Source organism: Strix aluco, chromosome 1, assembly GCF_031877795.1.
Source record: "Strix aluco isolate bStrAlu1 chromosome 1, bStrAlu1.hap1, whole genome shotgun sequence".
Lineage (NCBI taxonomy): Eukaryota > Metazoa > Chordata > Aves > Strigiformes > Strigidae > Strix > Strix aluco.
The window spans coordinates 90,253,881-90,279,501 of record NC_133931.1 but is presented as its reverse complement, the minus strand read 5'-3'; the positions used below and the strand labels follow the sequence as shown (position 1 = coordinate 90,279,501).

The 25,621-nt window shown below is 40.7% G+C and overlaps 1 protein-coding gene across 1 annotated transcript in view; it reads right to left on the bottom strand.

Annotated features, from left to right (window-relative positions):
• Positions 1 to 25,621, bottom strand: part of LOC141924268 (cadherin-6) — a 103,436-nt gene that overhangs the window by 46,630 nt on the left and 31,185 nt on the right. Inside the window, exon 2 of the mRNA XM_074826510.1 lies at positions 3,009 to 3,364. Within this exon, the coding sequence (XP_074682611.1) occupies positions 3,009 to 3,236 (228 nt within the window). The 5' untranslated portion in view covers positions 3,237 to 3,364. The remainder of the gene's footprint in view (positions 1 to 3,008; positions 3,365 to 25,621) is intronic.

The following is a 25,621-nucleotide window of genomic DNA, read 5'->3' as shown; positions in this document are numbered from 1 at the left end:
CGGCAGCTGCATATTCTTGTCCAGTGTGGTACAGCAGCATATCTGGGCTGACAGTAAAATGTGCAGCATACAAAACTGCAGAGCACTTTCCAGTATCTGGCAGTACCCATGGGTACCAAAAAAGGGCTACTTTGTTTCGTATATGCTTAGGCAATTATCTTCTAAAGGATGGAAAGCATTTGGAGTTTGGAGCAGAGTAGTACAGTGGTCCATGACTCGGATGATGCTTTAGTGTTGTCCTCAGTACTGCCTTGAGCTCTATCTTCAGAGACATTACCTTTCTTATTATCTTAAACCTGAATCCATTCCCCTTCACTTTTTTCCCCCTTCTCTCTAAAACTATTATGATATAAACGTGTTTTTTGTAGTATAAACATTTACAGGATTTTACAACTGTGATTTGGGCAGTTTATAGAAATAGAAACAGACTTCCTATATCTCAAATTTTGATGTATATGTTTGAATTAAACAGATGTTAACAAATGAAAAGACAACAGTAAAACCAGCCCGAGTAAAAGATTTTTTTTTTTCTTGTAGCTTGTATGGAATAAATTTTTTTATAATTATGTTAATGCCCATCAGCTTTAACCACTAAACACAAAAAAACCCCGAAGAGCCAGGTTTGACTGCTTATACAGTAAGCCATAAGCACAATTCCCCTTTACATACATATATTGCTATTATTTTGAAAGATTTTTGTCTTCACATTTCTTTAATATAAAAGAATAAAAAGACTATAACCAAATATTCTTACCATATTTGGTTCATATTTAAGGTTATCATTTAGTCCTCTGAGAAAAAATATGCTTCATACACATGTTCACTATCCTCATTTGCCCACACCAATCAAGTTTAATTGCTCAGTTAAATTGCCTGGTTACCTCAATTTGGAGACATTCAGCTGTTTCTATCATTTATTCTCACACCAATACTCAACTTTCTCTAATAATAAATGGCTGCTCTTCCATGCCTCTTGGCTAATTGTTCAATTACAAGGGTGTGAGCAGTTCTGGCATTTGAAAGACATGTGAAAGGCCACTTGTGAACAGCCCGGGAACACAGAATCAATGACATTTATACATTACGTGTTGTTTCTATGCTTTGTAATAGTAAGTGTATTAAAGTACCAATAGGTAGAAGAAAACTTTTAAAAGTAACATCCACATTTTTTTCTCTCTCAATGACTCCAGTTTAAACCTTCTTAGTTTTCTAGTCCAACTAGATCATTTTTTAACTGTCTCTCAGCAAACTCATCCTGCAGTAATATTCGCTCTCCCATCAGTCCCTCTGAAGCCAAAGCTTCTACTCTAATACTGCAGTGGAGAAAATGGGAGACTTGGGGCTGAGCAGGTTTAATGTCAAAATTCATAGTGAAAATGACTGTAGGACTCACCTCAGGACCACATGCTTTATCTTTGGAGAAAGAGATCCCCATTACCTTGATCCCTCTAAGTAGATTGTGAAACAAGAGTGTGTGGAGGACTGTTGTCTTTTTCCTTTTTTTTCCCCTGACACCATATTTTTTACCTTTTTTTTTTTTTTCCTTCAATGTCTCACCTTCTGTTTTCATTTGTGTTCTCTTTAGATAACCTTTTTCTCCCAACTCTTATCCTCTACCCCCATCTGATGTCCCTTTCCCCTCTATCTTGATTCCTTTTTGTAAAGTTTCCTCTCCTTCCACCTCTGTCTTTCTAGTTTTTCCCTCTTTCTACTGGCTTTTTTTTTTTTTTGTACCCTCTTATCTTCCTTCTCTACTTCTCCTCTCTGAGGACTCTCTGCCTTTGGCTTTTTCCTGTAGATTGGGCTCAATGGTACCCTTCATGAATGCTGATTATCCTGGTCAGAGCTCTATGAGTATTACACCAGCTGAGTAGCTCTTCATTTGAATCATGCCTTGCAGGCATTTAGCAGGAAAGGAGTGTCGCATCCAACTTTGACTGACAGCTGACTGGCAGGCAAGAAAAGCAGCCACCATCTCTCATGGGAATGCTCAGAAGCTTGCAGAGGGAGATAAAATGTCAAACCACTGTGATCTGCAGTCTTTGCTAAGAGGCTTGAGAGATCAAACTAGATCAGACACAGTCCCATTTTAGTTTGGAAAACTAAGCTGTATTGTTTCTGTTTTGAATGTCATCAATAGCATAATTTCTGCATTCCGCAAGAGAGACTCCTATATACTACAGCACCTTGGGCAGTATAGACTCTCTCTAGACTTACCACAGGTGCATTAGTTCTACAATTCACGTAAAGATTGTTACCTACATGGAGGTCTGCTGCTCAGGGAGATAGATATTCTCAGAGTTAAGCTGCAATTATTTTTTTATTATTATTTTTACAGATCCTTTTCTAACTGTCAGCACGCTTTGAGCTTAGAAATTTTCAGCTGCCTGTTGCTTCTTAGTGTACAAGCAGAGTGTGCTTCAACTCTTTGTAATAGCACTGCTTGTGGTATTAAGGTCATGCTAGAGAGCCCCCAGTGGCACCACAAAACCCAATCGGAAAATTGCTGCAGCACCGTTGTGTGCAGTGGGGAATAAAAAGGGAAATGGTTGCCTTTTGCTGGGTAGAGAGAATCCTCACCAAAATATGGGTATGCTGAATCCTGAATATCTTGGACCAAAACCTCTCCTGGTTTATATAGTTTGACTAGCAAAATTAATGAGCATGAGGGAAAATGCATACTACATTTTAAAGCTAAATCTGGCCCTGACAACCCTATAATTAAGCTGCATTATTTCCAGACAAAAATAAAAAGAAAAATCTTTAACATAATTGTGCATAATTGGCCATGGGACTTGCTGGTTAAATGAGGAACTTCCTCATTTGTTGTTGATTAAAATTTGAAGCTGAAGTGTACTAATCTTTCTGCTGAACTACTCCTTAGCAGAAGCTGGGCAGACAAGAAGGCAAACTAAAAGTTGTAACAGGCATTGTTCCTACCTACTTGCTATAGCTGGCTTTCCAGCGTTTCCAAAATCAAAACATAGATGCGTATGAAAGAATCTTACCTTGCCAACATATTGGTAGTCGGTTCCTGTGTATTCCTCCAATAAAAAGAACTGATTCCACATCCAGCTCCTTTTGGAACGATGGACTTCTCGCCTGCTGTTTCCAGACAATACCAAAACCTTTTCCTTTTCTGGAAAGCCACTAGTCCTTTTGGATAATGGAGTCAAGAAACTTTGGTGGGGCTGACCAGCCCAAAACAGCAGCCAGAAGCAATGGTAAGTTCTCATCACGGCAACACAAGAAGGTCTAAATAATGACTTTTTGTCTTGTCCTCAAACTAACCTACTTTACTGCACTGAATCCAATCTCATGCTGTCTTCCTTCTTTAAATAGTTTTTGCAGTCTCAAAGGATCTCTGAAAAAAAAAAAAACCAACAACTTTCTGAGAATTTTCAAAGGTACTTAACATTCATCACTTCAGCAAGTAAGTCAAAAAACTAGAAGAGCCATAGTGATTGTTGAAAAGCTGGGCTGTTTCTGGTTCAAAACGTTACAAGTGGTCCTTCAAATAATCTGAGTGAACATATACTGAGTAGGAGGAAGGAGTCCTGATGTTTGGGTTTGTGGGGGGTTTTTTCCCCTTTAACTCCATTTACTTCCGTTCATCGACTAAGACAAATAAGGCATTTCCCTTTTTACTGCCTGAAGTTTGGGATGTAACTGATTAGTTGCTAACTGGGGATCCTGATGAGGTTACCTTATTACATCAAAGAAGGGCTAGCAAGAGTGCATACTGTCTTCCCAGGAGGCATTCTGTTGCCATAGTTATGAGCTGAAGAGCCTGGACTTAGATAACTCCAGGATTTTTCCCTCACATTTAAGGAGTTTTGCCTCTGACTTCATTTAGGAAGGGTCAGGTAAACAGGTTAGTGAAATTAATGTGCATATTTGTCAATGTCTCCCACATACTAGAACTCTTTGATACTCAGTAGGAAGTGGACATTTTAGTTTTCTCAGTTACCTACTGCCAGAGTTTTGTACTGAGTTTTGGATCTTTAAATAGTTATGTACGTAAATGCTTTCATTAATAACTTCTAAAAATAAAAAAAAAAAAATCAGCTAGTTCATTGCTACCTGTGGGTTCTTGCTAGCTACTGCTTCCTACTGTTATTAATACTAAATAGTCAAACTTAGTATTAATATTTTCTTTCCAGGTTGCTTTGTGGGGAGGTTGGGGCCTGCCCAGGTGAGTTAATTAGTGCCCTGAGCAGTGGCAGCCTTGGCGAGCTGCCATGTAACAGCACACCCGTCATGATCTGTGCTTGGAGTGCAGATATGAAAAGACAGATGAGACAGTAGCTCTGGCTGTGCACATGTGGATCACCTTATCGGGGAGGCAAGGTCTGAGGTAGGGAGCACTGCATATGAGCAAACCTATTATTTTGCTATTAGTGCAGTCTGTATGGATTGCTGAGGTGCGAGGGAGCAAAAATCATCACTTGACGGGCTCCCCAGTGCTCGTCTCATTGCCCCTATGGCCAAATCCAACAGTGGGGCTCCATACTTCTGTTCCTTCATGTAATGGTTCCTGAGCAGTGTTGCCTGGAGCAGCATTACCTAGACAGGATTTGTACCAGCCTTTTAAAGGATCAGTCCTTCAAATGCCAATTGCCAGGAAACAATTATTCCTGCGGGGGAATTTTCTGCACTTGAAGTCAGCTATATTTCACAGCTCTGATGTCATGGGAGAGGTTTTATAGTAGCTCATGCTGAAATATAGCTCACAGAAATGATATCATAGCTGTGAAATACAGCCTTTTACTCTTGTCTGCAGAGATATGTCCAAAATGCTGAAATAAGGGCATGATCCTGTAATGTCCTTCTTGACTGGGTAGTCTCCATGAAGCAGCAGAGCAGCTAAGCCCCGGCAGCTTCCCTGTGAGTGGTAAGAGAGGAGTCACACCTTTACAGACCTTGGCTTAAGCATGCAATTGGGGTAAGTACCAACTGAAGTCCAGGGTGTCTTTTGCCCTATAGGTGCTGAAAACTGTTTTCTGGGTCATAGTGATAAATTCACTTGAGTGAATAAAAAGGACAGCTGCACTATACTCTGAGCTGAGCCTTTAGTAAAGAGTGAGCTCCTGTGTCTCTTAAATGCCATTTTGTGCTCCAATCCCAGTGTCTCATGTTCCAGAGATGTCTCTGCAATGTAATAGTTTTTCTCATGCAATCTCCTTCCTCTATTTTGAACACAAGTCATTCACCATGGATATTTTGTGGATGTAGATATGCAAATATAACTGATGGGACCTTGGGATGGGGGCTAAAATCTTTGTTTTCTTCACATTGCACAAAGGCAATAAGACAAAAGGGGTGGTTTAAACATGGCATTTCTCTCAACCGTCAGCTGGTCAGCTGGTTAATCTACTGTCAAGAGTAAAAAACAATTTTACTCTACAACAGCCTCAGAAAACTGGCTTAGCTCTGTCAGCTCAAATATATAGCAAATCCATGCTTTTTATGGGATAAGAAGGTATCTGCACACCCAAGCTTAAAAAAACCTCCCAGTTTAACTTTAGGAATGATGATTGTTAACATAAAAGCAATATCACCTGCAGTCACAGAACTGTCTTCAGTGTGACAAGTCGCAGATTTAAAGTTTATGTTCATGTCTCTTTGAAGGATCAAAACCTCAGACAATTGTTTAATCACTATAAATATCAACTTCAAAATTATTTCCCCTAGGTGATGATATTCATAGTCAACCTTTCTGTTCACCCTTTCCCCCAGTATCTTGTTAACATAGGTAATGTCTTAATGCCACGAATGTGAGAATTCAGTGCAAATTTACACCTTTCCAGAGAAATACTTAATTATTTCAACTATAAATCAAAGAGAAAATATGCCCATTGGAGTCACTCCTACGAAGCAGGGAGCTCTGCCCTGGAGATGCCTTTCTGGAATAGTGACAGGCACCAGGTGCAGGTTCTTGACATGAGGAACCCCAAAGAGGTTCCACCTCTGCTCTCACTAAGCACTGCAGGTTGTGCTGCTCTTCCCAGTTGGTGATTAAATAAACCAGACTAACAAAGGACCTTCCCATGAGAGGCATCAGCAAGGAGAGAGAAAACATTTTTTATTCATTCCTTTCTGTTTCATAATACTCCCCTCTCAATAGACTCTTAAAGGAATATGCTTTATAAAGTGTCCTAGACTCTGGACACAAGCATAATTTATTTTCAGATCCCATGCATTCAATTACGTTTCTGTATGTCTTTATACATCTCGTTATGGGCTGCTGATTATTAGATTTTAAATAGCCTCTAAATATGTAAACAACCATCAGTTTTTCTAAAGTTTCTGACATAACCTTTATTCAAACTGAAGTGCCAGTATAATAGATCTTTTATTCCCTAGTCATCTAGGTACCGTTTCATTGCTTGAGTGTTGGGTGCAAAGCTTCACACATTAGGATTAAGGTCCATTAGGACACTGGAATGAGCATTAATTGTATTTTCAGGAACTAATAATGTATTGTTATTGTCACACTGCGACTGAGTGAGGAGGTGAAAGTTAATAGATGATATAGCATAGTAATTTAGGAAAATGAGCATGGGAAATGATACTGATATACCCTGGGTGAGTGTAATATGGATCTGAAAATCCAGCTAACAGGAATAATTAGGTTTAGTTTTTGTTGGTTTTTTTTCATTTATGTGACACAATAAATTGCATCCATCCTCATGGAGACTGCTTAGGCTCTTGAGGAAAAATACACAGAGAGAGAATAGACCCCGCTCTTTCATTCTAGCAGATTACACTATGAATGCAAAATGTATGTGCTTTTACTGCCCCAAAATCAGGTCTGATTTACGGTTGCTGGTGGAAAGATGCAGACTAGTCCCTGGCTTCATCAACAGCTGTATTATATGAAGTGTCTACCACTGCCTTTGGAAGAAAAGGAGGGTTCTGCCCTGGAAGCTTGAATTTATATTTAATTTTGTAGAAGATGTTGGGGTGCACTAAATATATTCTGATATCATATCTTCTAGATGCTTACCCAGACAGCACCAATTGTATTTGCCAGGCAAATTGACCCTGCCTAAATCCCAAACAATTATACAGAGCACACTGCCAGCCACAGCAACTGGACTGCAGGCTTTAGCTTCACAGTTTCCCTGTGCAGGAGTCAGTTGCTAGTCCCCTGGCAAGACCATGCAGTGAGAGATACTCTCCACACTCGGTGTGGTCCTGCTGGAAGGACCTCCCCTGGCTCAAACATCAGATGAAAGTGTCTAACACATCAAGCCTGAGAGAGGAAGACATCAACAACACTTCATTGTCAAAGGCTGAGGAATGAAAGGTGGGGAAAGCATTAATGAGGGAGGAAGATAATAGTTAAGCAGAGGGTCCTGTGTTTGCTGTGTAAGGTGTGATTGTGCTATGGTGTAAGGCATGCTAGGTAAGGATCTGGTGATTATTTGCTTGGGTTTTACCTTGTTGCAAAGCTGTGCCAAAGAAGCAATGTCTAAGTCCCTAAGAGAACCTGAATGCCCCAGAGGAGCCAGTACCCTAGACTGTCCTTGGGGCTGTCCTCACAAATGTGAAGTATGTGGTTCTGCTACCCTCCAGGCAATACTGCAAGGAGACGATAAAGGCTGTAAGGAAAATCTGCAGGAAGATTATTTTCTCATGACAGGGTGTGTGTGTGTGGAAGGTTAAAATAGCAATAGTTGCACAAAGAAAAGAAAATATTCTAACTAACTTCAACAAATAGAGGCTTCCACATTTATCATATTCACTTATTTTCAGTGTCATATTCATATATTTTAATATATCACATTGATACATTTTGATATATAGTGAAGAATTCCGTGCTAGATGTTTTCAGTAATAGCTAAGTTTCATGTGCTCAGAAGCTGTAACACTGCAGATTTGTCCATAATTAACTTGGACTTAAAAAGCAGTTGTTGAGTTGGAGCTTACTTTGCAGTTATGTCTCTCTTATGACCAGTCAGATCTGAAAGTCTCCATCTAATAATTTTCTCAAGTGTGAATTAGCTTTTACAGTTCTGAAATCCAAATGACCTTTTTTCTTCATTGTCCATGAGGCATTCATTTGTAAATATCAGTCATAAAGAGAAAAAAATGTCAAATTTTCAGTGTAAAGATAGCTGATGAAATTTTAGTCTTCTGATGTTATTTTTTTAATATCTTTGTTATATAAACCCATATGCTATAGCAATCATTCTTGTAAACATACCTGTGAAATAACAAAACAGAACAGAGACAGGAGAGAATTCAAACTGAAAGATTTGTGGTTTTAAACTAGAGGTACTTTCTGAAGACATCAAATACACAATGTAATTGCAGCCAGCAGTGGTTGATTATAGTGTCTTTCAAAGTCATTTTTTTATTCAGCGCTCTCAGCAGGAAAAAAGGTCCAGAACTATAAAAATAACTAAATGCAGTAGAAATGTTAAGATAACTACTACCTCCATCCTGCATTGGGATCTATTAACATGGTGCTTTTGAACAATGCAACTGCTTTATCCCTAGTGAACCTGAATGCACATGAACACCAGCATTCACAAAAGCACACATTGACAAAGGAGGGAAAGCGAGAAGTGTATCTCCTTCTTTAGTTCATGAATGGTGGCAGCAAAAGATGACTATATGACTTTATTCAGTAGCTGGTGAGTGAATTGATGTTGATGTTTGTCTGCTCTCAGATATTTTGATTTTTTTTCACCTGGCATTTGAAAAGAGCCTTAGTGTCATCTTGTTTCAGAGATGCCCACTCTAAGCCTCTGTATTTAGCTACACTGGGAGGATATCTTTTATCCACTGTGTATAAACAGTCTCAACACACATGATAGAGGAATGGTACAGAAAAGAAAATCTTGTTTCCATTGTACAGTTGCGTTAAGTGACTTTTCTGTGGCTGTTCAAGAATATCTGTGGCGGGGCTGGAATGTGGACTTAGATTTTCTGTGTCATACAGCAGCATTTTAATCACAAGGTTATTTTTCTTCCTTTCTGATGGTGTGCCATTCCAAGGGATAATATCTGTGCTTTAACTACCACGTGTACCTTTGCTGCACATACTGGCTGGACATTAGTGTATGCTGGAGGGTGTGTGGACACTGTAGCTGGAGCATCAGAAAAAGGATCTGATGTTCACTGGGTGTTGAGGCAAGAGCATTAACTGCTGCAAGAGCAGCAACCTTACGTAGGTGTCACAGGTTAGTCACCTCCGCAAACAGCTATATGGAGGATGAAGGACAGACCCAGCTCTAGGTGATGTTGTCCTCTTCGTGAGCTACCTCTGCGTGGCATTAACAGGAAGCAGGATCTGGTCTTGCCAAAGGCTTCTAGCCTCTTCTGCCTTTTGCAGATGATGTGGGGTCAGGCTTCCATGGTATTTCATTGTCCCCCTGCAGAGGGAAGCATTGTGCTAATGCTGCGTTATCATCTAAAATGGGGGACATGTATGTGACTAGCAGGTAATACAGAATAATACTGTAAATTATATTAAGATGTTCCTTGATGGATAGAGGACTAAAACAGTTAAGCAATCAACGACATGTAGTAGGATAACAAATCGGTAGCACTCCTACTGCTGTGCATATCCGGTACGTGGGTCTTTTATTCCTGATCAATACCTTAATGGCAGAGAATAGCAGATGTGCATGGAATCATAGCCAAAGGGTCTTCAGCAAAAGTATCCTTGAAGCCATGAAAATGCTGTAGGAAAACCTTATTCATTGTTGCAGTACTTGATGGAAGTCTGCAGTGTTGTCATCCTGTTGTGAAAGCTACTGTTGTTCTCAGACATGCAATAAGCTACTATCAAACTTGCAGTAGCTTTTATAAAGTTGAGGTTTCCTCTAACCCTATTTATTTATTTATTTATTTATTTTAGGATAGGGAACGAGCAGGCTCTTCAAAGCAGGAGTGTCATCAAAAAGAAATTCAGTCTACATTATGCATCGAAATTTTATGTCTGAAAAGAAGCCTAGCCTTCCTACCCAGTTAATAGAAAAAGGTGGACTCTTGGGTGATTTGAAGTGCTAAGTTAAAGCATTGTGTCTCTCCACTGAAAAAGCTACATGGTTTGAATACCTCTACTGTTTGTTTTTAGACTCTGGTACTTGAAAGTCTCCTAGGCAGGCTCTTAGAAGTGATCAGTGACTTTTTAGGCTTTTCACTGTAAAGCAAAAATACAGCTATTTTAAACAAGACCTCATTCTGAGAAAGGTATGACATGCCACCACCCAAGAATCTCTAGTAAGGTAACTTTTCCAAATGTTTAGACACATTAAAGAAAACCTGGTCAGCTTCTCCCTGAAAATTGTTTTTCTTAATGAAGGTGTGACAGCCCGTTTTGCTTTTTCTATACACATTCAACCTACCATTTATTAGGCATGTCCCTCCATGCCATCAGAGGAAAATTATCCACAGGCTCCCATAAACGAGACAGAACCATAGGCAACAGATCCTTTCTATGCTGATCAGCAATTACTCAAAGCCAACGTGTCAGCGATACTCTCGAAGCACAAGAGAAAAATCTGGGCTTGCAGCTGCTTTAGTGGCATTGCAGTTCTCCCTCAAGTACTGCAGTGTGATAATGAAGGCAGAGGCTATACTGCCACATGCATAGCCAGGAATAAAAGAAAGGAGGTGATAAGATTTCTTTTTCAACAGGCACCAGCATATCCTTCTCTCAAAGACTGACTATTTTTGACAGTAGTAATTAGGAAGTACAATAACAGACACAAGTAAAAGAAAATTCTTTGATGGGAATGTTTTGGTTGTGCTTTGGGCAGTATATATTGTTGTCAAACATGACATTAATTGCTAAAATCCTGATTTATTTCCTACAGAAGAAACCTACAAACAGAGATAACAGAATTGTTACAGCAAGTGGTGCAACTGAGGGCAAATGCATAATCACAGTTCATCTGATTCTAATTCAGGCATATTAGAGCTTATGCACTTTTCATATGCACAAAAGAGATTGTTCTTTTTTATTTGCAACTGTCTGTAACTTCAGATTTCTAGGATAGCTACAATCCCACATGTGATTGCTACTTTCTTTTTTTTTTTTTTTTTTAGCGACCCTAATCTCTTCTGCCTACCTTTTGTAGTTCCCCCTTACAGGGACTCTCCTTGCCACCCCCGTTCCCGCGTGCCCCATTTCATCTGTGGTAGAGCAAAGCAGTTGTCTGTCTTAAGCAGTTTTCCATTCACCAGCTGCTGTTTGCTTCTTTCTCCCTGCTAGAAGCTCAGTGCTAACTATATTTTTCTTTACTTCTTGACAGAAGCACATGCTGATTTCCCACTCTGAAGTTAGGCAAAAACTGTTGATAGGTGGGACATAAGGTACTGGACCTGAGGAGGATAGAAACAGCTAAACTTTGGCTTTGTATTTGATTGTCAAGGGCTTTCTTATTTCTCATAGATGTTCATGGTCATTTACCACTGTGAAATGGATGCAGAGTGCTACCAAATCAGAAATGCCTGCAACGCTCGGCTTTCCGTGGGCAAGCTAACTCCATTTGTGCAAATACGCTCCAACAGGAGCAATCAACTGGAAAATGGAGGGATGCCCATTAAGACTCATTTCATTAAGAATGTGCTATTAAAAGAACTGTAGATTAGTAGGTCATGTCTCTTTTCTGATGAAAGAGTGTATTATTTCTTTGATTGTGATAGTAACTGTCTATATTAAAACGCTACAGCTTCTTTAAAAGCCTCTTAATGTTACCCCTATTAACTGCACAGCTTAAGAAGCTGTAGCAAAATAGAGAAGAGCTAATCTGTGGGCCTCCTTCTCAGATCTCTAGATCTTACCTGGGATCCTATTAAGGATCTAGGAGATCTCAAGCAGGGCTAGACTGGACAACAGAGGGTGGAAATACCCATGCCAAGTCCCCCTGGGCTATCCTGATGGCTGGCATTAAAAAAAGCTGCAGCAGTGAGAGGGACTGATCACTTCTGAGTGACTTCAGAGTTACTAGGACTGGATAATGACTATTAAAATGGGAAGAAGGCATGCTTGCAGTTCATCCAGGGTGAATAAATACCATGCCATGATGTCAGGGATGTTCTAGCAGTCTGACTACTAGGACATTCTTGTCCAGGCAGGGTATTTATTCATCATACAACTGCATGCCAGAAGCATCTACACTCTGCCTGGGACTTCAGGTGAGGCAATAAACTACCTCTTCAATGTGTATTTCCAGCCACGATGACTCATTACTTAAGTGAGTTTTTGTGAACAGTGAGTGATGTTTCTGAAACTCTTGAAATTTCTTGAATAGGAAACATGCATACTTGCTTTTCAAATCACTAATCTGAGAGGTGGCTTTCTTCTTTGAAAAGGGCCTTTTAATATGATTTTGCTAGTAATTTTATGTTTCTCAGAATATGAAAATGTATAAAAGAATAATGTTACTTGTGACTGAATAGCTTCTGAAGTATTTAATAATGCTACTTATGTCACTAGTTCTTTGAAAAACCTTAATGAGTTGTTTAATTAGGAATATTGACGAAAATTGAATCATGATTTTTTTTTTTTTTCTCTTAGTTCACACAGCTCTGCATACATACACTGTGAACATCAAAAACTATACAGGTTACTAACCCCTTTGCTTGTATTATTAAAGCATCCTCCTCTGGGCATTGAAGCCAGTAAGAAAGTTCCTTTTAGTGATATGTCATCAGATGCCCGTTTTCTTACTCTTAAGATTGCTTCTTAAGAGTAAGAAAAAAAAAAAACCAAACCAGGAAAGATTCTGATTGACTTAAAACAATTGGTGTTCATAGTATTGTTAAATTCTTTGCAATTATATGTAGAATCTCTTTGGGATATAAATAAAGGTTATATGTTTTGGAAGAGGGGTCTCTAATGGAATTACTGAAATCTTCCTTTTGTGTAATGGAGACTTGAATATGATGCTTTATTTTTAAAATCTGTTCCAGGCAGACTCTTTGCTATTGTTTTCCATGCAAGGGAGTGGGAGCCATGCTGCAACTCTTTAACTATATTGTTAATGCTAAATAACTATGTGATCATCATATGCAGCTAATTGGGTATTAGAAGCTTCTAGGACAGCCCTGTTTGAGACAATTGAAGGAGCTAATTCTAAAAATACAAAATGTGTAATGCAAGTGGTTGTTCTTGGTCCAGGATTCAGCAGAACATTGCTCTGTGCAAGCCACTGAAGATGGCAAAAACAGTCTTCTTTGCTTAGTGGAGTTTTGGTTTTGATTTTGAATTAATTCCACGGTGTTGCCAGGATTTATAGCCAAGATCAAAAACACTGGATAAGTGGTTTGGGAGGAGCACAATTAAACTATTTCTGCATAAAGTGTGCTTTCATGTTTGTAAACAGATGCCTCTGTTTAAGAAAACCAAAGAGATACTAATCTGGACAAGAGAGACTTCTTTCCTATTTCAGAAAATCCTTTTCATCTAAAAGGTATTCGCTGAAGTTAGTGCTCAAGTAAAGTATTTCCAATAAGAAAAGAAACTTGACCAGTTGAGGTGTCAATGCAATCTCTGACACTACTCTTCACATCAGAGAGGGGTAAGTCTTCTATTCTTCCATTAGTGGAAAGACTATTCCATATGTCTTAAGTATTTTCTTGAGCGAAAATGAAACTTCTCTAATGATCTTACAGAAAGCGGTAAACCTAAACAACCAGCCTCAGTCTTGTTGAAACTGATGAGAATTTCATGTCATTAGAGCCAGCACGTCATTCCTAATTTTTTTAAATGCTTTTTAGTTCTACTATTGCTTTTTTTCAATTGTTGCTATTCTTTTTATTGGCAAAATTTCTCTTAGCCTGATTTTAATGACTACAGCTGAAGACAATGGAGCTTAAGTACCACATGAAGTGACAAAATGTTTACTGACTGTATCTAAAGAAATCCATGCTTTTGCAACAAAGGATGCATTTAATTAAATCTCAAACATTCCTAAAAATTGCACTTATTTGCACGCATAATATGTTCCACCCCAGTTTCTTAAATATCACATGCACTTCTAGTGCATTGTGACTGTTGTCAGCTTAGGCTGTTTCCTTCTGGAGAGATAGAAGCCTCCTTCCTGTCAAGGTCACTTAGCTTTGATCCTAAAGTCCTCCCACTTTCTGCTTTCCCGTTTTCTTTTCACCTCTAACTATGAGCAAACTGATGTAAGCTGAAAATTGTCAAATTGCCCCGAAGGCAAACATGAGTGTTTATTCACCTGTCTAAGGTATCCTCATAGTCTCAATTACCAAGGAGTTCGATCACTTAATAATCTTTACTGTATTTATCCTCAGAGTGATTTGTGAGAATTGCAAAGTTACCATTCCTGAAAATGGAAACAGAGTGAATGTAAAAACCAGACCTTCAAAGGCATTTAGAAACCTAACTCTTGCTGCAGTCAGGTCAATGGCATTTAAGACTCTCAGCCCATTATGTTACAGCACTAAATCAAAACCAGAAGACAATATGGAAACCAAAAAATCTGAGGAATCATTGTAAACTTAGCATGGATAAACTCATAAATACATATACATGTATCCTTCTCATTACTCTAAGATTTCATGTATTTCTACTTAAGTCTTGACAACTTTGTTTTTAATGATTTTTTTCTTAAATAAGCTGGAAGACGTTTATGGTTTTATGATATTTCTCACCTGCTAGATGAAGACAAATTTCAAAACAAAATCAAAATTACACCAGCAGTTTATTAGCTTCATCTACACATTATCTGTTTAATTGATTGTCTTGTAATTAAATGTTGCTTCTTCCATTACATAACCAATCCATAATTTATCTGTTTTAAACCAGAAATTAGATTCTTTCTCCTATTTAAAGCCCTTGCAATTTAGCAACAGTGCAGGTGTTAGGTACACACAGGTAATATGAAGGGAAGTCTGCCCTGGAGTTATCTGCCTCTGCTCCCTCCCCATAATCTCTAACCAATACCCCTTTCTTCTGATTTACTGCATGTTATTTTACACCGTAGGTTGTAAGAGGAATTATTTTCAAGCATGGGCACTTACAAAGCAGTAGGGATTATCCAAGATTCAGGCTGTCTATGAAAAAATATGGTATTTCATTAAATGGGCAATCTAAGATTTATGATTTTAGATTTTTATTCCTTTCTTTTTATAAATGCCTGAAGTTTGTCAGAAGTGTGATATATTGTCACTTAGTACCATATTCCAAGTGCTGAGCTTACATGTGTATATATAAATATATGTATGAAAAATATATATTTATGCCTGCACCTGTGTGCTGTACACTACTACCTATACTAGTAATGGCTATAGTAATGCTACTATTGCTGGTGGGAATTGAACTTTGATTTCAGTGCTGAATGGCTAAAGCATTTACTTGACGTTAGTACACAGAATAGGATGGAGGCTTAAAACCACAAGGCTTTGAAATGAAAGTGTGACTTGAAATGAAAGTGTGACTATCAGATGTAAATAGAGCTGAGCGACTTCAGCTTGAAAGAAAACCTCCGGTGTTTGGTGGAATAACATATAACACTTTGCAGTTCATCTGACTGTAACTGGAAAAAGATCAGGTAACCAGAGTTTACTGACAAAAGCATTGATGTAATTGGTATGTACAAGAGCACCTATACGTCAGCAGTACCAGTGTGAACACAGCTTTTGTAGCCCTGAACCTTAGGAAATAAGATATTGCCATTGCTACTGAAGAATGGCAGATTTTGTTTTACCTTAACACAGGCCACTTCAGGTCTTTTCTGGTCCTAAGCTTATGTTAGCTTGTTTTATCTGAACAAGCAATTGCCCAACAGGTGACTGGTGTCCAACTTATTTTTTGTGTTAGCTTAACTCTGTCAAATTGCATGGTTTGTGAATATTCTGTAACTAAAGATAGGCACCAATTAAAAAAGAGATAGCAACAGACTGTGTGAAAAACCCCAGCAGACCCAGGACCGAAGAGGAAGAAAGTCTTACCATCAACAGCATACTCCTCCCAGGGAGGAACTTAGGGTTATAATTATTTGCTGTTGCTACTCATAAGAAAGGTGAATGTGATGTGACAAAAAGAGGTAGATACCAGGAAGCTGATGACTGAAAAACTGGATTGTACTATTAATTGGAATTAGCAATAATTAGAGAATATGGACTATAAATATATCTTAACTGGACTTAGAATAACTGTTTGATTCATTTTACTGTTGAAACATTAATTAGACTACCAATAAACTCTAATTGTTGGCTCTGCATATAAGGTGTGCTCCCCTGTGCCCATAATGAGATTTTGACTGTAACACTCTTTGTCATATGGGCAATTTTTATGCAGCAGAAGTGTGGAAAAAGGGAAAATAATGAGAAATAGCAGCAATGAGAAAGAGAAGGAGTGGCAGCAAAGAGGCTCCTAGCTTGGCAGTGCTTCAGAGCTGGGACACAGCTGGTTATCCAGCTGTAAGCCTGGGACGCAGCCAGATGAGGAAGACTCAGGGCACACCCCCCAGATGTACCCTTTCACTGCATTTATATTAAGCTCATGCCAGTGGCACTCTGACATATGGTGGACTGGCATCATAGGGGTCAGGTATTTTCTGAGGCTCTAGCCCTGCAAGGAATTTGAGTGGGTGTCCCTCCCCTGTGCTGTCCGCTTGGAGCAGCATCGAAGGCAGGGGACTGTTCTGCAGTCATGAGGGCTGTGATCACCCTCTTGGTCACAGCATCAATTTTGCTCTTGAAGCAGTCCCCTATTCTCAGCAGTTTTGCACCTCAGGGACAAGCCCCATGCCAAAACAGACAGCATCAATTCAATAGTCAGGGCTGACTGAAATTTGGAGCCGCATCACAGAGGTGCAGCCTGTAATTTGGAGGCCTGACGGAAACGTGGATGAGGGTGACTTTAAGCAGTCTTGCTTTCTGGCATGCTCTGGGGACTGAAGTGGCCCCTGACAAAGCCTAGGTAGTCCTGGGAGCTCTGTGGTCACTACAGCAGCCTGTGCTTTGCTGCTTAGTCTCTACCTCCCCAAATCTCTGCATCCAGAAGCTGCAGTCCAAGACCATCCTGGACATGTTTCTTGGGCTGATAATATATGTGAGCAGAGTTGCCGGAATTCAGTTCTTGTGCAAAAGATGAAGTTTGGGAGAATGTGTCCTTCCTGGTGGTGTCTGGGGCTTTTAAGGTTCCTTTAACAGCTTCTTAAACAGACCCTTTAGTAGAAAAAGGGAATCTGAGAGAGTGATGGATGAGTCCCTATTCGCATCCAACTGCAGTGTGACACACGAGTTGGTTTTCTCAATCATAAAAAAAGAAAACAACAACATGCCTCACTGCTCTTGAAAGATAAACAGGGAAAGAGAGCATTTCACTTCAGTGGAGTTGCATACCCATTGGACTGACATGGTGGGGAAAGGGCCAGGATGAAGTTCCTGTGGGGGCTACCATTTAAAAGGCACCTGAGTCATGCATCCTGAATAAGCATATGAAGGAAAATTAGTTGTCTTCAAGGAAAAATAGCAATGTCTTGCCAGCCTTGCCATTCCTTCTCAAATGGGGGAGTACAATTTATCATCCCTGCCTAAACCCTGCATACTGAGTTAAGCCTAACATTTGGATTTATTAATAGTACAACTTCTCTCCTCCATTCCCCCAGGATAAGAATTCAATCTTTTTTCCCAGGAGCTGCATTTTTATGCATACTTATGGGCAGGCAAGGTTTGCAGAAGGTGACTCCCTACAGAAAATGTGTGGCTTCTTAATGTCAATTTGTTCCTGCATTTGCTGGAGGACCCCGTAGTAATCTGCATAAATACTTGCTGTAAATTGATAACAAAATATGATGTCCTAGAAAGTAAACACTAGCGTGAAACACAAGGGAAAAGGGAAAAATAGTCCCCATTCCATTTAAAATTAGCAAAGTTGTTAGAAAATGGAGATATTTCCCTTTGTGTTCTGAAGTAATTTATAACATGGTGGGTTTTTTTATTACAGCTGTTTGGTGAGTGGGATGGGAAAGAGATAATTGATGAATGTGCTTTTTCTTATGTGGGGGGATGTAAGCACAGCTTGTGGCTGGGGGAGAAAGGAAGATTAATTGTCAGTTGGTCTATTGTGCAAAACTTTGACAAACTTCTACAGTGTGGAATCTACACTTCTTAAATGTCTCTTTTTCTTTCCCTGGATATATGTGAATGTACTATTTGTAGTTCTAGGTGAGGCAAGGAAGACTGTTAAAATGCAAAACTGCAGGAAGAAAATCAGAAGTAGAATGGATCACCATTTTACTTCTGAACATTTCAGAGCTTGGGAAGGATGGGAAAGCAAAGGCAGACAACTTTGTCTCAGTCAAACAGAATTTCCCCTTGGGTTTAAAAGGGAGTGCATGCTGCCATCACATCTCTTTCAGCCTCTGTGAGGGGATAGTACCCCATGAGCACTTTGAGTATCTAACCTTATTCCTCATACATTTGACTGGGTAACATCAACCTTGCCGCTGTGGGTCCTCTTCTGCCTTTTGCCTGCAGCTGCACTTGTTTTAGTCATGATTAGCTTTTTTTTTTTTTCCTGAATTGCTTCTAATTGCACTTTAAAGCTGTTGTATCCTACTTTATTTTCATCCTCATAGTAGAAGGGCAAAATCTATAAATTCTATTTTAGACAAGGAAAAAAGCTCTGAACAATTTTTTAAACTGTTTTTCTTACTTGCTGTTGTTTATAGGCTTGATCTCCAACCCCATGCTCCAGCTCACCTCTGTACCAAACCACATTAAATCTTAACGAGAAAATCTTTAGGGTGAGATCATAACAAATAAATACCTATTTACCTATGAGTTCTTTCTATTGTTTCTCTCTTTTTATGTGTGTTGTACTATTTCTGTGGTTTGATAGGATCAAAGCAGTCTGGCTTTTGTATTCCCATAGCTGGTCACAGGCTCTGTGAACATTTTTCAAATTCCACCTTCCACCCAGGACATGTACTAGCTCTCAAGGAGGCATAAAGGAAACATCCCAATCCAATGACTGCTGCAGATGTGTTCAATAAAAGAAGAGCTGTAACTACACAAATTACCTTTGCTAAGCTGCAGGGTGCTGCAGAACTCCTGGAATGAGTTTCTCCCTGCCACACTTTTCATTCTCTCTGCTGGTTGTGAATGAATACAAATTAAGAAGAAATCCCTGAAAGAGGTTATAGGCCTACACAAATATCTTACAAGAGAATTTGGCTGCTCACACAGCTTATTTTTTTACATTGCAGAAAGTTTTAGGAAGAAAGGGATGCTACCTCTTTAGAAGCCTGCATGAGTAGGGCAGGAATGTGGGACAATTAGCACAGCCAACTGGCAATTTCATTAAAAGACTTGCAATAATTGCAATAATTTTTTAATCAAAGCCCCAGCTCCTGGAGATGGGTAATTGCCTCCAGGGAGGGAGACAATTGCTGGGGGAGGGGAAAGCTGAGCTACTCAGTCCATCCCACTCCTACCAGCTAGATGTCAGCGACTGCAATAGATGCCTGGAGCCTGGAGAGGGGTCACAGATCAGCTGAAGAGCAGCACAAAGGAATTCCAGCCCGAAAGTCAGCTTCATTTGGGGCCCAACTTAAGAGCCTCTACGCAAGCACACATAGCATGGGGAATAAACAAGAGGAGTTAGAGATGTGCACAAGCCTGCAGGGCTACGATCTTATTGTCATCACGGAGACGTAGTGGGATGACTCCTATGACTGGAATGCTGGAATGGAAGGATACAGGCTCTTTAAGGAATGACAGGCAGGGGAAATGAAGAGGGGGTGTCACCCTCTATGTCAATGACCATCTGGAGTGCATGGAGCTCTGTCTGGGGATGGACAAGGAGCCAACCGAGAGTTTATGGGTCAGGATTAAAGGGACAGCAGGGACAGGAGACGTTATAGTGGCGTTCTGCTACAGGCCACCTGACCAGGAAGACTGAGTGGATGAGGCCCTCTATAGACAGATAGGAGCAGGGTCACGTTCACAAGCCCTGGTCCTCATGGGGGACTTCAACCACCCCAATATCTGTTGGAGGGACAACACAGCAGGGCATAAGCAATCCAGGAGGTTCCTGGAATTCGTTGATGACAACTTCCTTCTCCAAGTGATAGAGGAGCCAGCGAGGAGGGGTGCTATGCTGGACCTTGTTCTCACCAAAAAGGAGGGGCTGGTGGGGAGTATGAAACTCAAGCACAGCCTTGGCTGCAGTGACCATGAGATGGTGGAGTTCAAGATTCTTAGGGCACTGAGGAGGGCGCACACCAAGCTCATTACCCTGGACTTCAGGAGAGCAGACTTTGGCCTCTTCAGAGATCTGCTTGGCAGAGTAACATGGCATGAAGCCCTGGAGAGAAGAGAGATCCAAGAAAGCTGGTTGATATTCAAGGCCTCCTCCAAGCTCAAGAGTGATGCATCCTGACAAAGACGAAGTCAGGTAATAACAGCAGAAGACCTGCATGGATGAACGAGGAGCTGCTGGACAAGCTTGTACACAAAAAGGAAGCCTACAGAGGGTGGAAGCAAGAACAGGTAGCCTGGGAGGAATACTGAGAAACTGTCCAAGCAGACAGGGATCAGGTTAGGAAGGCCAAAGCCCTGATAGAATTAAATCTGGCCAGGGATGTCAAGAGCAACAAGAAACACTTTTATAGGTACATCAGTGATAAAAGGAAGGTTAGGGAAAATGTGGGCCCTCCCCAGAAGGAAACAGGAGACCTGATTACCTGGCATATGGAGAAACCTGAGGTACTCAATGACTTTTTTGCCTCAGTCTTCACCGGCAAGTGCTCCAGCCACACCGCCCAAGACACAGAAGGCAAAGGCAGGGATTGGGAGAATGAAGAACCACCCACTGTAGGAGAAGATCAGGTTTGTGAACCTCTAAGGAACCTGAAGGTGCATAAGCCCATGGGACCTGATGAGATGCATCCATGGGTCCTGAGAGAACTTGCGGATGAAGTAGCTAAGCCACTGTCATATTTGAGAAGTCATGGAAGTCCAATGAAGTTCTCACTGACTGGAAAAGGGGAAACATAACCCCCATTTTTAAAAAGGAAAAAAAGGGAAGACCTGGGCAACTACAGACCAGTCAGTCTCATCTTTGTTCCTGGCAAGATCATGGAGCTGGAAACTATGCTAGGGCACATGGAAAATAAGGAAGTGATTGGTGACAGTCAACATGGCTTCACTAAGGGCAAATTGTGCCTGACAACTTTGGTGGCCTCCTATGACAGAGTTACAGAGCTGGTGGATAAGGGAAGAGCAACTGATGTCATCTATCTGGACTTTTGACACTGTCCCACATGACATCCTTGTCTCTAAATTGGAGACACATGGATCTGACGGATGGATGGACGACTCAGTGGATAAGAAATTGGCTGGATGATCACAATCAAAGAGTTGTGGTCAATGGCTCGATGTCCAAGTGGAAAATGGTAATGAGTGGCGTTCCTCAGGGGTCAGTATTGCAACCAGTGCTGTTTAGCATCTTTGTAGGTGGTATGGACAGTGGGATTGAGTGCACCCTCAGCAAGTTTGCCAATGACAAGAAGTTTGCCTGTGGAAACCTCATGAAATTCAACAAGGCCAAGTGCAAGGTCCTGCACATGGGTTGAGGCAATCCTAAGCACAAATACAGGCTGGGCAATGAGTGGATTGAGAGTAGTCCTGTGGAGAAGGACTTGGGGGTATTAGTGGATGGAAAACTGACTATGAGCCAGCAATGTGCACTCACAGCCCAGATCCTGGGCTGCATCAAGAGAAGTGTGGCCAGCAAGTCAAGGGAGGTGATTCTCCCCCTCTACTCTGCTCTCTTAAGACCCAACCTGGAGTAATGCATTAAGTTCTGGGGCCCCCAACATAAGAAGGACATAGACCTGTTGGAGTGAGTCCAGAGGAGGGCCATAAAGATGATCAGGGGCTGGAGCACCTCCCTTATGAGGACAGGCTGACAGAGTTGGGGTTGTTCATCCTGGAGAAGAGAAGGCTCTGAGGAGACCGTATAGCGACTTTCCAGTAATTAAAGGAGGCCTACAGGAAAGATGGCAAGGGACTCCTTATCAGGGAGTGTAGGGATAGGATGAGGGGTAGTGGTTTTAAACTGAAAGAGGGTAGATTTAGATTAGATATAAGGAAGAAATTCTTTACTGTGAGGGTGGTGAGACACTGGAACAGGTTGCTCATAGAAGCTGTGGCTGCCCCCTCCCTGGAAGTGTTCAAGGCCAGGTTGGATGGGGCTTTGAGTAACCTGATCTTGTCGAAGATGTCCCTGCCTGTGGCAGGGGGATTGGAACTAAATGACCTTTAAGGTCCCTTCCAACCCCAAACATTTCTATGATTCTATGATTGTCGGAGAATCTCCATTTTAATTTAGGAAAGCATGTTTGCAGTCTGATGTTTGCCAAATAATATTTGGAAATATAACCTGTGTCCTAGCCACTCCAGAGCTGGAATGCAATGAAAACCAATCTGTACTTACAACATGTTTTCAATGTTTAAGACAAAATACCTCCTGAGTGGAAAGCCAAACTAATACATGTTGAGGCTGGGCCCCAGATTTTAAAATGCAGCATGGTTAATTCTGGACATTTAAATTCAAGATCCGAAGCATGCTGAGATTGAGAAATAGCAGATGGTAAGGGTCCGTGGCAGCCTGTCATGGGGAGAAGAGTGGATAAGGGTGCAAAATATCTGTTGGGACCAAGAGGAACAGAATAGTCATAGGAAACTATCTGTTAGCTGCATCCCCAGGAGAAGCAAAAGCATGCTTTCTGCCAGGGAATGAAAAGCTAACAGAGAAAAATTACTGTGTTACTGAGGAAAACAGTTTCTTACAAAGATTGATTTACTTCATCTTTTGGCTCCAAAGTGCTATTAAACAGTGTGCTCAAAACTGTATGATAAAACCTGGACCCGGGTTTTGGTCCACAGACAACCCAGACTCCTTCCAGACCACTATACCTAAGGGTCAGATCAATTCTTTCACCAGCAGCATCCTCAGCTCTTTAGTGTTTTAAGAAATCCACCTTCTTCTCCTTCTCTGGCAGAGGTACAGAGAGGAACTGGTTGTATTTTGGCTTTGTAGGTGTAAAAGCAAGGTTTTAACTGTTCTTCCATACTTACAGGTCTGTTTTATTTCTCCTAGCAACTACTTTGTAGAGTCCCTCCTGCTGTAGAACCCTGGAAATGAGACCAGGAGTTTACCTATCAGAGATATATGCTGCCATAGTTTTTTTGCCATTTATGAATTTGCTATGCACAATCAATTTCAAAATGCTATAAAAAGAGCCAACATGAAAGAAATTCAAAACCCTTAGCTGAGTGTTGCCTTTAAAAATAACAACATTTTGGCTTCAGGCCAACCGTGCTGAGAACAAATGGAAGAAAAATTCTCTTAAAATATTTAACATTACACAGTGGATTACACTGGATTACAAATAATCAAACATGTCTGTTTCTTTTAAAAAAGATATTAATGTCAAGTGCAGTTCTGTAGCTTTCATGTTTGTTACTACTCAATAATCTTTAGTAAAAGCTTCTTACTTACTGGTCAGAAAATAAAACTTTATTCTTTATTGGTTTTTGCCTTTTTCTTATATCTGTTTAAATTCAGAGAAATTCTTGCATGAACTTTGAGAAGAGTAGGGTGGAATCCATTTCCATCTAGCAAGTGGTACCTTCTTCTTCCTTCCTTATCTCACGAAACATGTCATGTTACACATACAAGGATGGTCATGGAGTGACCTAGTTTGTTGCACTGAATTACAAGTGTGAATATAACCAGTTTTACATATAATCTGGTCTGGCATTAGCTGACAGCCTAGGTAATTTGATGCCTTTTTTTCTCCCAAACATAGCTGGTAACAGTCGCCACTTACATAATTGGCAGAGTTCTGGGAACAAGCTTTATTAATTTGTCCTCTTTTAAAAGGATGAGTACATCAGGAAGGAAAAAAATGGGAGAAAAGAATGGAGTAAGAGTGGTTATTATGTGGGATTTTTAATGGATTAGTGACATTTGAGGGACAAAGCGGGTTGAAAACTGCAAAAACAACTTTCAAATTATGGAAGTAGTATTTGTCCAACCATTGAAATAAAATAGTCAATAGGATCAAGCCTCCTGTTCTGTCTCCTGGACAGAGAACTTGTGCCCTGAAGCTCAGTATTTAGAGCCTTTGAACCTTTTCTCAGCTGCCAGATGACCCTGGCGGTGCCAGAATTCCCCAGGCACTCGTGCTTCTGCCATCAAAGCCCTCCAGGTGCATGCACTTCTGCTGTTGAGAAAGGGCAAAATTATGCAAATCTGATGCAGGCAGGCAATGTGGCAGCTAACACTTGGCACGATTCACAAGCTAGACCCTCCTTTTCCTATTTCCCCTCAGGATCCTCAGCTGGGACATCAAAATGTGTCTACCAAATTGGAACAGCATTCAAGCTCATTTCCCACCTCCAGCCACTGCGCTCCGGTGGGGCTCTCTGAGCTGGATTCTTTTCAATTTGTTGAGCTAAGGCTGTGTAACATACTCTAATATTCATAGCACCCAGGCTGTCCATCTGACTGCCCTAACTACCACATCTAAACCTCCTCTCCAGCCTTTCTTTGGCCCCGTAGCAAAGGGAAAGTTTTGGCTCAAGTTCTTTGTCCTGTCTGATTGTTTTCCTTTTCCTTGCTCCTGCCTAAATGGATAGAGCATAAAATGCACCACAGCTCTACCTTACACAACCAAATGGGCTCAGATGAGGGAGCAAGGTCTTGTCCTCATGTTTTCTCTCAGCTGCAGCTGTGTTGGCTTAAGAGCCTTTTTGTCACCAGACACTCAGCTGCACACTCTGCCAGGAGAGGAGGTTGTTAGCTGTACTACGCCTTAATCCATTTCAGTTGAAATAAGCTTATTGTAGCTTGCAGATCTCTAGCAGACCTATACAGTAGTGACACAAAGGAGATGGAGAGGGCTCCCAGGAGTGGGTCTATGTGAACCGCTCTGGGAAGGTGGCCTGCAGGTGGAGGAGTGGTGTCTCCTTCACTAGCACAGCGCAGCCAGAAGAGGATGTAAGAACAAGGCATCAGGCACATCGTAAAATGGAGTCTGATGCAGCTTCTGTGCAGAATAGATGAAGGGACTGAATTGTGTCTGAACCCCTGTGCTTGCTTGTATTTCCTGGCCTGGTCTGCAAGGTGCCAATTTAGCTATTAAGGTCTAATAACAAAATAGAAAGCTCAATTACAAAAGATGAAATGTTGCATTAAAGGTTAATAGAATGGTCTGATAAACAGATCAGTTGTTGTATTTCATCTCCCTGTTACAAATTACTGATTTGTCAGTTGTATGCTTCCACCCTTCCCTACTCTCTATGTGTTTTTTGTTTGTATTGGAGTTGCTTTATATATTAACTCTCTTCTCTTTGAAGATAACAAAGTATAACTAAGACTTAGCTATGTTGCTTTAGCTAAAATACCTCCTGCTCTTTTATCCCTCATACCACATCTCTTGCTTCAGTCATGCAGAAATGGATGAAATGGGAATCAGACTTGGGGGATTTAATTGCAGTGCCAAAAGGCATGGAGAGCCCTGGGGATTCGGCACCCTCTTTTAGCTGTATGATGTTGACACCGGGGAAACTTGAGATGAATGTATCTGATGACAGAACAGAGCTTGCA